At 43.6% G+C, this 14,262-nt stretch overlaps 2 protein-coding genes across 2 annotated transcripts in view; one reads left to right on the top strand and one right to left on the bottom strand.

Moving 5' to 3' along the window:
* Positions 1-14,262, top strand: part of LOC124302773 (disks large 1 tumor suppressor protein) — a 325,653-nt gene that overhangs the window by 18,367 nt on the left and 293,024 nt on the right. The gene's annotated exons all lie outside the window — the stretch shown is intronic.
* On the bottom strand, positions 4,424-9,001 carry LOC124302910 (odorant receptor 46a-like). The gene is made up of 7 exons (XM_046759483.1): positions 8,781-9,001; positions 8,350-8,713; positions 7,839-8,257; positions 7,379-7,478; positions 6,591-6,695; positions 5,955-6,110; positions 4,424-4,670 (listed from the first exon to the last, which is right to left on the bottom strand). Exons 1-7 carry the CDS (start codon positions 8,882-8,884, stop codon positions 4,578-4,580), a joined length of 1,341 nt encoding a protein of 446 aa, XP_046615439.1. The 5' UTR covers positions 8,885-9,001; the 3' UTR covers positions 4,424-4,577.

Below are 14,262 nucleotides of genomic sequence, written 5' to 3'. Positions count from 1 at the left end.
GCTCGTCCAACGTGCCCCGTAATGGCAATTAAGAATTGCGCTTTCGAAATTGAACGTAAATTTTAACGGCTTTGTTCACGCATACTTCGCATCATCCAAGCCCGTCTCGATGCGATAGAGGTCAAATGGGGTGGGCGTCAAACGCGGTTCATTTCATCTCGTTCCAACATAATGGAGAAGATAATACTCCGTGACATTGATTGCTCGGTGTTTTCGCCCATATCCTCTTCGTCGACGCGCTGTTTAAAGGAGGGAAAGATCGGCGCGTGGCATTAGAAACAGCAGAGTCGAGGAGGGCTGGCGGATCTTTTGATCTTTGACTTTGATCCGAGTACACTCGACGAACCCTTTTTTCATCCTCACCTTTCACCTTCGCAATTCATCTTACGTAAAGCTAACCTTCGAACAATCCATCCGATGGGTATCCATTTTCTCATAAACTGATCGAGCCGAAGATCGATTGATAATAAGCGATCGCCTGCTCGGACTGTGTACCATTATTTTCAGAACCTTATCGAATTGGGTCAGTTCCAAAGGTCTCAATCTTTGTACCGTGCGGCTTGAACCCCGTTGGATCAATTCATCGCAGATCTTGAACCAACCCCACAGTTACGTGAAACATTAACGATTTTTTTTGTAGTAAGCCAATTTTCCCGTCAATCCGTATGCGTCGTAACCGTTTTACGGGGTAGATCGTGTACAGATTTCGATGAAGCTAAGTTGTTTATTTGGCTACTTTAGGGTTCGCACATACGTTCCACTAATCCCAATGTACGAAATGACTAGGGGTGAAAGAAATTAATATTGCGGGAGTTTAATGGGTGCTTGTATAATTAATTCATTGTAAAATATATGGAGAATACGGTAAGAAGTCGTGGAGGAAAAAGGCAAGAATAGTGAATTTATATGTTGGCCGAATGAAAGATGATCTGAGAGATGAAAATATGGATGGGAGGAAGGATGCAAGGGACTGGCTCGTTGAAGTTTGACATTAGATGATAATAGATCCGAAGTCTGGAGGACCTAACAACTGAAACTATTTTTTGTCCAAGGGAGATTCTCTTCCGTTTGGTAGATCCCGTTATATACAAATAGCTATAAAGACGATCTTTCAAGTAGGCATGAGAGCCGTCGCTGTAGTCCGTCGTAGGTCCTGCTTTCGAGCCCGGATCAATCTTCAATTATCCTTTGCTGAGAGGATATAAAAAAACACTCCGAGTCGATTTTTTTCCGACCCCTTGAAACCTGACCAGCCAGCTATATCGGGAATAAGATCTATCAGGACGAGACTTTGATGGAAGGTGTAATACAGAGTCGAAGGGAAGATATTCGGAGCCCGAGAAACCAAGGGCGAGAGACGATGGAAGGAAGAGGGCCGGTGGGGGGGGGGGGGGGGGGGGGGAGATAGTGTAGCCACTTAGCCACGCCATTTGCCGCTTGGTCGCGCTAAACTGATATAAATTGGCACATCACACCCGCACCATTCAAAATTCAGAGCTCAGGATTAGGCCTCGTCTTCGTCTTCGTCGTTCGTCGTTCGTCGACCGTTGGATTCCCCCAAGTGAAATGATCTTTCCGACAAATTAATTCCCAACTCTGACCCGTCGTTGAGTCGGCGTGAATGAACATCCCTTCCGCCTTTGCCGTTACACACACACGCGTAATAAATTAACACTGTTTTGCAGTATCTTCAAGCCGTTAAGCTTTCGGACAAGCTCCTGCGGCAGGGTATTGTTTGCGATGTAAAACGCGCGTGGTTTTCTCCTGATTTTACTGTTGCCGCTACCGCGTGTCTCGGCTGAACGATGCAGCACTGTAACACGAAAATCCCGAGTTCGTCGGTATAATGCCAACAACTCCTAACAGCCCCCGCCGGGAACTGAACTGCTACAATTACGAACCAGTTACCGAAGGCCTCCTTGCCAATTTCCATCTTCCTCGTAACACCCTCGTCGTCACAGGCGAATTCATTAGCGGGCTATCGGTGTCAACAATCGCGACGTGCATGCACATCTAATCTGTAATACCGCGATGTATCGATCACGCTCAAGGGATACGATCGTAGCTTGCAGCTTGCAGCTTTCAGGCGTGCCGCAATCGCCTGCTGCCCTTGTATCTCTCGATATCTCAAAGTACCTACCGTTGCTAAAATTATGCCGATATTCGTCACTCGTACAGCGTTTTTATTTTTTTCTTTTTAACGGGTATCGTTCGATGAAGGGGGAACATGATTTAATTACGAAATTGATTAAAACTTTTATCATTATATCAAACGAATGTTTTTTAAATTGTATCGTGAGATTTTCATATCTGTAGTTGTGTATCTTTACCTATACGTATATACATGTAAACCAAAACACGTTCGATAGATATTGTCGAAATATTTCACTTCCGTCACTCGCGTATGTTACGGATGCATGCTCTTCCGCTCTGCTTGATTCAGATCGCCCAGCTGACAAATATTTATATGCCACCAGTTATCTAGATTCGCTTGAAAACTTGCACGCACGAAATTATTGATCTACGTTATGTAATTATATATTAGGGTGTTGCACGAAAAAACAATCTGCGAATTTCTATCGTGGCTAATCGTAAAACGCTCATCTTTGAAGTGAATCTTTCTTTCGACCCAAATCAATTTTTCAGCGGGTGTCACGATGAGAAATCGCAAATTATTTTTTCGAGCAAAATCCTAATAGATATATAATAGGGTCGTCCCTATTTTGGGATCGAAAAAATTTCCATTGCGATTTCCCCGCCCAGATCTGTTTCAAATCGTTAAAAAAAAAAATCTGTGTAAAGTTTCAAGCCTCTACCAACTGGAACACGTGCCTCTAAGCTTCGAAAGTTTTAAACGTAAAATACATGTAGTTTTTATAACCAGTTATTTTGTTTTGTATAACTTTGGTGTAAATTGAGGTACCGATTTGAGGCTTGGCATAGTTATTGCTTATAATGATAGGAACAAACTCTGAAAATTTCAAAATGTTATAATTATTTTTCCCTTGTATAATGTATATACGTTTAATAAAAGTGATGCTATTAAGCTTATACGTAAAGAGAAATGTATTATAAAATTACGGTAAAATTTTGAAATTTTCCGCGTTTGATTCTATCATTATAAGCAACGACTCTGCCAAGTTTCAAATCGATCCCTCAATTTATACCAAAGTCATACAAAACGAAATAACTGGTTATAAAAACTACATATATTTTACATCAAGACTTTTAGAGCTTATATTTATATATTTATACATATTTGATGAATTTGCCGACCTGGCGAGATTAAAAGTAGGTACGTACTTCGAGTTTTTCAGAGTGAAAATTGCACTCTTTGAGTCTTGACGAATCGATTCGACGTTGTTGGTCAGAAAAATAAATAAATAAATAAAAGCGCCGTACATTCCGCTTGGATTGAAACGGATGAGTTGGCCGGTCCGCGAATATATACCAATCTATATATTTCTAGGTATACACGTATATACCTATCTGTTACGCAATTCGCTTCGCAATAAATCGTACAACAATACGCAGAGCCAGACTTTTCTCATTGGGAAAAAATTTTTCTCCGGATGTATTCGACTGTGCGCAAAGCTATTGTTTTTTCCACGGATTGGCGATAATTGACGATTCTCGATGGATAATTTTATACCTTTCACAGAAATTATATCTTATACCTATATAATTATATTATAACTATGTGCAGGCGTATTATTACAGATCGCTTGAGAGGGTGAAAGATTGAATGCTAAACTAAATGAATAAGTGAAAATTATCTGTAAAAAAAGAAAAAAAAAAATTGGCGAACAGTGTCTGTTCGTTTTATTATACTTTCCTTATACTTTCGGTATGCGTCTATTCACTGATATGATGAATAATTTATTCGAGCTTTCGACTACATCAAGGGTTTAAGTTTTTTGTTCCAAAACGTGTACGTCACGATTATTTCCATTCAGCTGAGAGAGGAATAATATACAAAAGTTGGCTATTAGCTTAGGCGCATTTCTTATAGTCGGATCCCCATCTCACCGCCACTGATCCCGAGGTCTCGGATAGGATATAAAGTCGACAAGAACCGTGCAGCTTATCATCTCTTTGGGGAATTTATTTTCTGTTTATTTATGCAAATTACTCACTTTAGCCCCCGCGGTGATAGAGGAAAGTTAAGAGACGAGAGCCGGAGCGATAAAGAGAGAGAGAAAGCGAGAGACAGAAATGACGTAGGGTAGACAGCGGGCGATCGGTCCGTAAATGAAAATGTATTTTCTCCTCGGCTATTGCTATCTCTTATACAAATGAGAAAAAATTGCCTACGGTGTTTAATCAAACGACGAGACTTCCAAATTGCAAAACTGTTAGTCAAAATTAAAACAAAAAGGGGCAGTAAGTAATTTCTCATATCTCTTCGTTGAGTGGCGCTTTATACACGTATACATATAGTATAATATATAATGCGTTTTATCTTATGCTGCTGGGTATAAGTTGAAGCTAATCAAAAACTCCATTTATATATGTAGGTATATTCATCCACCGTACGACGATTGCGAATGTTGTCTAGATCCTCGAATTTCTTGTCTTCAAAAGTTCATCGAATCGCGTTTCTCAGCCTCTATAACTCTGCTGTGGACGCGCTGTAGAACTGCGTAGAACGAGTAGGCGGTACGAAGAATCTGAAATATGAAAATTTCCCAGTAGCTACCGAGAAATACTGAAAATTTATTTGCTCCGACCGGTTCGGGGGCACCCGAATTGCCCTTGATGTTTGCTATGTGCTCTCACGTCTACCCGACAGCTTACTCGAGAAATGATGCTCCAGTCGAGTGCCGGGCCGACGTGTGTGTACGTCTCTCTTTCTTTTTCCTTACCTTCTTCATTCCCCCTGCAGTATTTCAGGCGAGACGCCGTTGGAATGCGCTGAATTTTACGAAACGCGTTGACGAAGTTACAGGTACATATCACGTCGAAGGTTGTAACGAAACATCGTAAGGTGTTAAAAGGTGTTTCCGGTATACGCGAAGGGTTTCGATTATTAAACGTATACCTATTATGCTTCCTTTTAGAATCGCGTTTTTTTAACTAACGACGGATTCCAAAGCCGATGGATGAAAGTTTGCGAAAACTTTTCAACTCAGTCGTACAAAGATGTTCAACGCTACGACACTCATCCCTGGGGTAAAGAAAAGTAAACTGATTCAAGAAAACTGGAGGTTGGAGGGGTCGGGGAATTGATTCTGAACAAGGGGTGAAGGTGAGAAAAGGAATAGATCGCGAGGGAGAGAGATGTATAGATCAGAGAAGGTGTAGGAATGGTAACAAAAAAATGTAAGTCTGAGGAATGAAGATGCGGTGGGAACCTTAAGGTATGGGAAAACTATTCCCTCATCTCTCGCTTCTTCGCTGATCCTCAATTTTTCGAAGCATTGTAGCGCAGGGGAATTTATCTTCCAGGCACGAACACGCGGTCTTATACTCAGCGTTGAAGTATAAATTCATCTGCCATCGCGCTTGACGATCTTGCGTCTATCAGAGTTCTATTCACTCAACGTAAGAAGTCGGTTGTATTCGTTGCTTTGAAATTTCTGAACCCATTGGATCACGCGACTCGTAATGTCAACGAATGCTCATTTCGTTTCTTAAACATGAATACTTTTCGTCTCACGGAAAAAAGTAAATAGTCGTGTATTTTCCAAAATAATTTATTCACAAACACGAGCTGCAGTTCATTCTCCTAGTTAGGTGCAGTAACGCGAACTTTTTAATTAGTCCGTTAGCTAAGCGCGTTCAACTCAACTCGGCTGAGTAGCTCTTTAATATCAGGCCGTGAGTCTACTTTCGGGGAAGTTAACTGTTAACATAATATAACGTAAAGATAAATCCTCTAAAACTACACTTGGATATCCAGAATGAAAAGCCAAGGAAAACAGTGAGAGATCCTTTGCCGCATCTGTACTCACCATGGAAAACGTTTCCAGAGAAAGATTGAACACTCTGCCGACGGTGAGCTTATGGGTTCGCTGCATTCGGCACATCACGATACGCAGAGTGTTCTTGACTCTCGGAGAACAGGCCGTCCACTGACATTGAAAGGGCGCTATCATCAGGTCCGTTGACTGAAAAACCATTTTCTTTTTACCTCTCGATCGCGCAAGAATTTTGAGGCTTGTATTTATCGGTTGCGAGTGACGCGCGGCGAAATAGGTACATGTGAAATATTAAAATTGCAACTTGAAATTCTCACTGGTGGGTAAGAACCCTCTTAGCCGGTCGGTCGAAAGCTCCGCGGCCGCCGTTTGCTCTTGGCTTTCAGGTAATATCAAACTTTACATATTTTCTCCTCTCCAAAGCCGCGGCGTAAGTTTTTACGCTGCACGTTATATCCTGCTGTAGATTCTACGCCCAGACATTTTCATCGCTTATTCTGTAATCCAGCTTCACCTCATACATACTCGACCACGCGTTATAATATACGGCTGTGAACGTATTCTGACAACGATTAAACCTTTAGCAGCGAGTTTCGTGGCTTGACGATAATACCTCAAAACCGCGTGTTTATTTCTCTATCTTCATTTTGGAGTTTAGCAATATTTCACCTTGCATATTATCCCGTTTCCATGCCAGCAGTAGAAGAATATCTCCAAGAGCATGCAACCCTGGTAGAGAAGCATCGAGCAGAACTGCAAGCTCCCCGGCGATAACTGGAATGGCGGAAAAGCAATTTGAACAATTATTGTCACTTGCTATTGATTCAATTAGGAAATTGTACGACTCTGAGGAATGGGGGGATCGGGATGTGGTATGTAAGGTGTTGTACGTGAGGTTGATCGCGTATTGGGAACGCGTACCTGCAGGAGCGTAAGGGTGAAATTGAATTTGCAAATTCGCAAGTGTACACAGGTATTTGCACTGCCTTATTTGCGAGTTTGTTTCACTCGAGTTTATTCCCATTTTCCCCCATCTATAGGGGTGAATATAGAGACTAGCCACTGAATCTTAATCTGGGATAATAACGGTGGATATAGCGGCACCGGTTGACCTCGGCTACGAGGATAGCTAACGAGATATGCAAATACTGCTTGGTATACGTCAGTTGCCGCTTCACCGGGATTATCTGGTTACTTGGTTACTTGGTCATTTCCGGCTTAACCACTACGTTACGTTACATGGCTTCGTACGCGCGTTTCGCTCTGTGCTATTCCGTCAACTCCGGCAATGTTCCCCACCAGCTATGCGTATTGAGCGATCGTGTAAGTCGATTACATAATTAACCTTCCGCTCCTGGGCCGGGGAAGTTGTTTGAGATGCGAAATCCTAAGCACTCTCACGGTCATCATCGGAGGGGGGGATTCGATCCAATCAAACTCTACTTGTGTTTACTTACCAAAGTTAACTCGAAACACGTCAGGCAGAGTATGATACTGCTAACCGCGAATTGGACGAGAATCCCAATACCGAACACGTCGTTTATTTCATTCGCGAATCTGTAAAGAACCACTCCGATCTTTCTCATCAAGTCACTTTTGTTCAATGTCGATCCAGATACTACCAGGCGTTTTATCATTATTCACCACTTTGTTATCTACAATTGTAAAATGCATTTCTCACTCTCATCAAAGTGAGGACGACGCGGTTTTTCTGTTTTTATTTTTTCAAACAGTCACTCGTGGATTCAAGTCTGGTATATTTTTAAATCCACGCAATTTCATCGATTCGTCGAACAATGAGTGAGACTTCTATTTTCCCGGGACTATAAGCAAACCTCGGTATAAGATCGGTGAAAATTGAACGTTGGCTCTGGAATTTAAACTCGATCAAAGCCTGACAAAGGGGGTTCAGTTTACCTGATGATGGCGCCGTGATGTTCGATGCAGCCGACGATGCGCTCATGTAAAATATCGTCTTGCAGGGAGCGAGGTGGAAATTCCGCTGGAACGTTGCCAGTTTTCAGTTTACCTTTCAGTTTATCCTCCGCTCTTCCGACCTTCGATATACGTCCAGCACGCTGGGTTACCGCAGTCTTAAACTCCACGGGATTCTCACCGTCCTCTTCATCCTCTCTACCAAGTTTGGATAAATCGTGACGAAGCATGTCTAGCTGAGCGCCAGCGAGCGCCATCAGGCTCGACGCGAAGGTATCCATCATTGCATTCATGAAGGCGTTCATCATCACGGCAGCTGTTTGATAAGCGTAAATCACTTCGAAGATAGGCGAGTTGCTTATGTCGAAGGGGAACCAAGTTTTCAGCGGCAAACGCCGCGTCTGTATCGACGAAAAACTTTTTATAATCCAATTTTCGTCCGGGTTTTTCGACGCTGCGTACCTTTAATCTAACGGATCGACCAATTACTCACCTCCCCGCTGTCCACCATCGGGACGATCGCCCAGCCTATTACAGTTGACGCACACATCAGGATGAAGATTACGTTGTCCCGATTCACGACTCTCACCGTCGACGTCAAGAAATCGCGGTGCGCGTTACGCCTCGGTAGAAAATTCCGTTGTGCCAAATTTTCAACTAATTTTTCCACCCGTTCGCGACGTATCAGAAAGCTGAAGAGCTTTACGACGGTGCCGATGTGCGTCAAGAGCAGGAACGATATTTCGCTAATGGCCTCCAGATTCCCCCAGATCACAATCACGTAAATTATTTCCGTTGAAAAGTAGATCATTGACAACGTCGAGATTATTATCGCTCCGTAGATGTTGTAGATGAGCCTGGAAACCGATTATCAAATTTTTGCCCCTCGAAGTGGTTGAAAAGTAGTTGAGGTGAACATTTTACCTGAGCGAAGGGCTCTTGATGTCTGCCGCCCATATTCCCACCGATCGAAAGACCCACAAGTTGATGGTTAGAGCATCGCGGGCACTGATTTCTTCGTTCCTCATCTTATACGAAACGTCGACCGGACGATTTTACCTTTTTCGAATTTCTGGTCGGGAGACAAACGACGAATACCGAGAGCTTCTGTTTGACCTAGCTTGTGCTCAAGTTAGGAGGCGGAGTTTGATTTGATTGGAATGGTGTAGTAGTGCCGAGGGATGTCCAGTCTCACTAAGGACTGGTCGACGTCTCTACTTTATCACCAATTCATCAGCACGCTGCTCCGCCCATCTCGGCGGTGATTTCCCGACTTGGAAATTTATAGGCCACACGATCGTTGTTTATTTATTCATTTATTTATTTTTTTTTTTTGTTTTTGTTTGTTTCATATTTTGACAAGCATCCATCTTGTCCGGTTTTACAACCAACTTATAGAGTGGGTGAAAAAATCTTTGCCAAGTTGCAGACCCCCGCTGTAGTTCTATTACTTACTCCGAATGAATCCGCGAATACAGTTCGGCTAATAACCGGGTTGCGTCACTGTACAACGAACGTACAAATTATACGTAGCATACACAATGTCCGTTGTGCCTCCTCTCGTGCTGGCATTGTTGGCGAAAGACTTAATTACCATTCGGTTGACAGGTGGACCTTCATTATTCACTCACTCCGACCACGTTCGGTCGCCTCAGTCCACTCTCCCAAGGGAATCCCCGGACTCAACTAGAGCCATGCGTACACAGAAACGATTCCATCCCTGTGCCTGTCTTCTCTCGAACCATTATAAATATTTTCATTCAGGATCGAATCCACTTTCGATACGGTAAACCAAAAAACAGTCGCCTGAGTCATGTTTTCGTTGTGACGCGTGCGTGAATTATGTCACGCGATTCGATTAACGGAATTGCCTATAGATTCAATTTGCATGAATTTGCGAAAGCTGTGTAATTCGAGTTGAAGAGATGGGTGGTCGGTACATCCGATGAACCGCAGCCTTGATTCTAAGCGAAACTGACAAGTAACGCGTTAACAACGTGGAAATTGAATCTGCCTGTATCAATAAACCCTTACCAGGCACGACTTGTCGAATCTGATCACCGGAGTAGCAACTTTGGCACATCTTACGAGGCGGAATCGCGGCGGTAAGTCACGATATCGAATTATAGTAATCAGATTCGCGAACCCCTTTCAGCGCCGATGCGTCTTTTCATTATTATCTCTGCCGCGGGTTGGCAGATCATGCTAAAAGTCAAAACGCTGCTTGGAGAGTGGAGGTCGCGGTGGAAGTGACTATCGACATCTAGGTCAGGGCGTCAGACGGCGCTCTTTCACTTCTCCCGATCGTAACCCTCGTGTCGTACTTACGTCTAAGTGGAGTGTCCCAGTTTTTATCTCCGAGCAAGTGGAGAGGCTGGATATTATCGATAGATGGAACGACGGTTCGAGTGGTGGTGCCTGACGTTCGAAGAGGACGAGGCACCTCGTACTTTTACGCAACATCCATTCCGCACACCCAACTATACGCTTCGGAAAATTTGCACGGTTAATTGCGCGATCAATTTTTCACGTCAAAGTTTCACCCTGCTTCTCTTTACCTCTTTACTCGACCCCCGAGTTCCATTCTCGACTTTTCGACAAAGGGAGAGGGTTTTCTACCTGATGCGAAAAGTTGATTTAATTTCATGGTTCGTTGGTACCCCCCCATACGCTCCTCGCGAATGCCTCTTTCGAAACTACAGTAGTCAACTCCCCGGCATCGACCGAACGTGGTCTCGACTTAATTCGACGCCTCCCTCTTTCCCTCCCTCCCGCCTTTCTCCAGTCCTTTCTGAAGGCGACAATTTACCTCTGATTAAAGTGAAAATGATGTCGTAAAGTTGCACCAGGAGAAGGCTGAGAGGAATTCCTGTCGGCAAAGGTGGGTGGATGGCTGGTGGCAAGCGGCAAGCGTCAGGTACTAACTCATCGAGTCACCCTCGAGGCATGCAAATGCGGCATGGTAGCCCGCCAAGTGATTTACTTGTTTAATAATCTGCATCGACTATCATAATTTATACTCCGTTTGACGTTATTGCCTTGATGATTAATACCCGCTTTGAAAAGAAGCGAACGAATAATTCACTCTGTAGCTGTTGCCGGGCGTTCGATTTTCGCTTCAATGCTCTTCGTCGTTGTAATCATGGGTGATCTTACACGTCGGCACTTTGAAAGCTCTCGGATTATGGTGTTTGCCCTGAACTTGTGTTTGCTCAGTTTCTCCAATTGGGTCACCTAATCTTGAAGCGTATAGAAATATATCCTCTGTGTATAAAACTTGCTCGATCGTTTGTCAAACCCGGTTCGTCGTCTCGTGCATATGCCCGATTAATTACTCGCGTCAAAAGCCGGCCGGTTATCGGGGGTAAAAATATTCCAGAGGTACATCGAAACGCACCGCGTCTAACTGTCCAGATCTTGGTGTGTAATTTATGTTGGGTACGTTTTTCCATTTTCATTATCAGCCCGTCTGTTATCAAAGGGATGAATAAATCAGGACCCATCCCCAGCGGTTCCTGCGGCTTGAACCTATCTTCAACACGGTTGAAAAAAAAAAATAAACGGTCCGAATGGTGGGACCTCCGCGAATCGTTGTGCTCAACGAAGCGTCCAAGGGAAGCTTCCGTCGTCGTGTAAATGGTGATAATTGTACATTAATAAGTTCCCGTTAGCAGGTCTTGTCGTTAGTTGAATTATAATTGCGTAGAACGAGAGCGTGCAGGGATATTAATTGGATTTTACTGCTTCAACGGTTGGTAATTTAGAGTGGAGGCGCTTGTGCGATGTCGCGAGGGTTAACGGGAGTCTGCAGTAGTCGATGACTTACGACCGGGGTGAAGAAATTGGACTCGTTTCTTGGACTTGCGACGGGTGATCGGTAAGTCACGGCGCATCCGGCTCTCGATCTTTCAGAAATTGAAACCACAATCTTGAAAGAGGCACGGATCGAAGGGTGAGAGACAAGAGAATCGGTGTTTCCTTAGGCGGAACTTAAACCTCGGGATTAATCCGGTTCGGATGTTATCTGGAGGGGAAATTCTCTTGATTGTTTACCTCCTTCGAGGAGTTTCAAGGAAGCAGAACGAGGAGACTCGTGGGGACCGAGCCGAAGCCCGTATGCTCGATCTGTTATCTCCGGTCATATCTCTTAAAGACAAGCTGAGCGATACAACCCAATCTGAAAATGGAAAACTGGTACGGAAAGGCAGAAAGCGCGATGAAATGCACGGCGTGTTTCCAGAGAGATTGAGCTGATCGGTTGAAACGTGTGTGTCACACACGATACTACGAGCCCTTTACGGCCCCGTTGTTGTCCGGAATATACATACTTGTATTCCGTCGAGGATCAAATCTTTCCCACTTCAAGGCTCGCGTCAAATCCTCACCCCGGTCGCCACCTGGAGCAATCTTTCTCACACTTCAACGGGCGCGTTCAATGCAACCTGTTTCGCCGGAGCTGAATTCGCCTGTCAACGATATATTGACAATTTCGCCCTTCGCGTTTTTCAAACTTACCTTATATTCGCTCCTTTTCGTTCGGAGATGCAGGAAAACGGGAAAAGGTGACGCCTGCATATTTCCAAATCCGGAACTCGCGATTTCGTGACTAGGACAGGAAATTCTCGGAAGTCCGGGATTGCGGAGGATGGGTAAGGGAAGGAGGATTATTTTGGCTATAATTTATCCTGCAGCATCGAACGTTTCGTTTTTCGGTCAGGTTACAGAAGCAAATGAACCCAGCGAAATGTCTCCGGCGTGCCAGGAGAAGGGGTAAAACATTGCTCCGCAGGATCTCCCCCAAAGTCGAAAGGTTTTTATTCCCCTTGAGTTTATCCGACGTCGAATGTCCCAACATTCATCCTGTTTTGACCTAGCAGATGATCAGTCGCAACCGACTCGCTGAACGAACAATGAAGGGATAAATTTTTAGCGATTCTTTCACGGATTGCAATAAGTATATCGGAACGTGCGATTCACGCGTCATAAGCCATTATTCAACGCCTTGTTTCGGTGCACGTGACCAGGCTTCAAGTTCGATTTAATGCTCTGACGAAACAGAAGCTTGCAAGTCCCCGTGGGGTGGTTAGCTTTTAAAATTCCCCTCACACGCTGCCTTAGTCGAAATGCATCCGCGAAAACCGGATTATCCCTTTGAATTCCAGGGCCGATACCCTGTCTCCCATACTTTCGCTTCTTCCTCTCTTTTGGAAGGTGGCCCATGGGTCGTTTGTTCTGAACGTCGATGATCGAGCTTTCCGATCCTGGGGGACGGATGCTGAGTAGTTTACGCACTGATCGATGTTCGCTAATCTTTGATACTTGCTGCAGTCAACGCAGTTACTTCTCTTCATTCTTCCCCTCTTCGTTCCGTTGAGATAATCCGAATTGCCGAAAAAGGTTGGCCGATGGCGCTATAAAGTTTGGTGTTAACCACCGAGACGAACTTGGATCAACGAAGGATGAAACAAGGGGCATTTCTTTGGTATACTTTGCGTCACTTTAGCACGCTTATCGGATTATTATAATATACAATTAATGTTGAAGCGTTTCTTTTTTATTTTGTCGTGCAATCCGGTCGTTTTATTAGTTAATTATTCTTACCCCAGATGATGCTCCGTGTCACCGATTGTTTCTCCCTTGGGCTTCGTTGTACTGCTCAGTAAAAGCGAAACCGTTCGAATCCATCCCTGCATTCCTCTCACAATTTTGTATACCGATAATAATAATAACAATAATAATAATTTTTACCGGTATTCCCAAATACTTTGCCATATTCTTCCGCAAGGATTCGGGACACGATATTATGTAACAAGTTTAGTACGTACCGTATACCCAATGGTTTAACGGAGTATATAAACAACAGTGAAAATTGCTTGATTGTATGTCGAAAAATTAATTAATACGGTTTTTCTGAACCGAAGAGTTGATTTTCAAAAGAATTGTTCTCGAGTAATTACTGAAATCGTGTTCGAACTCAGTTTTCGTATTCAAATAATTGGGTGAATGAATTGTACGATTTACTGTAGTTTTTAAATTCTTCGACAATGTGATCGAACCGAGAGATAAAGAGTCGAATCAATTTCAGAGGATATTTCTTTGACGGACCGATTTCAATTCGAATGAACGACTCGATTATCTGGTATTAAAGAATCCGTACTGCGTTAACAACGCGAACAACGTAATAACAGAAGGATACTCAAAACTTTTCAATTTATTTGGAAAAGTGTAATAACGAGTTTTATTTCACCGGCATAGCGCTCTCCCTGGTTGTATAATACAGGTAATTTAACGGAACGAATTTGTATATTATACGAAAGTTTTGTCGTCTTCACTTTGCCTTGGTGAAATATATTTTCTGTTCTCCTTTTTTTCGTCCGCGTTTCCAACGCTTTCGTTACGCCTCGCC

The sequence above is a fragment of the Neodiprion virginianus genome, chromosome 1 (assembly GCF_021901495.1).
Source record: "Neodiprion virginianus isolate iyNeoVirg1 chromosome 1, iyNeoVirg1.1, whole genome shotgun sequence".
NCBI classification, from domain to species: domain Eukaryota; kingdom Metazoa; phylum Arthropoda; class Insecta; order Hymenoptera; family Diprionidae; genus Neodiprion; species Neodiprion virginianus.
The sequence above is the reverse complement of the archived record's forward strand: the minus strand, read 5'-3'. Positions and strand labels throughout refer to the sequence as shown.

Excerpts from the sequence above, each read along its gene's own strand:
- LOC124302910 (XM_046759483.1), bottom strand. The coding sequence starts at position 8,884 with ATGAGGAACGAAGAAATCAGTGCCCGCGATGCTCTAACCATCAACTTG. Across the intron at positions 8,258-8,349 it reads CGATGGTGGACAGCGGGGAG|ACGCGGCGTTTGCCGCTGAA; the intron begins GTGAGTAATTGG and ends TCGTCGATACAG. Across the intron at positions 6,696-7,378 it reads CGTGTTTCGAGTTAACTTTG|TTATCGCCGGGGAGCTTGCA; the intron begins GTAAGTAAACAC and ends CCGCCATTCCAG.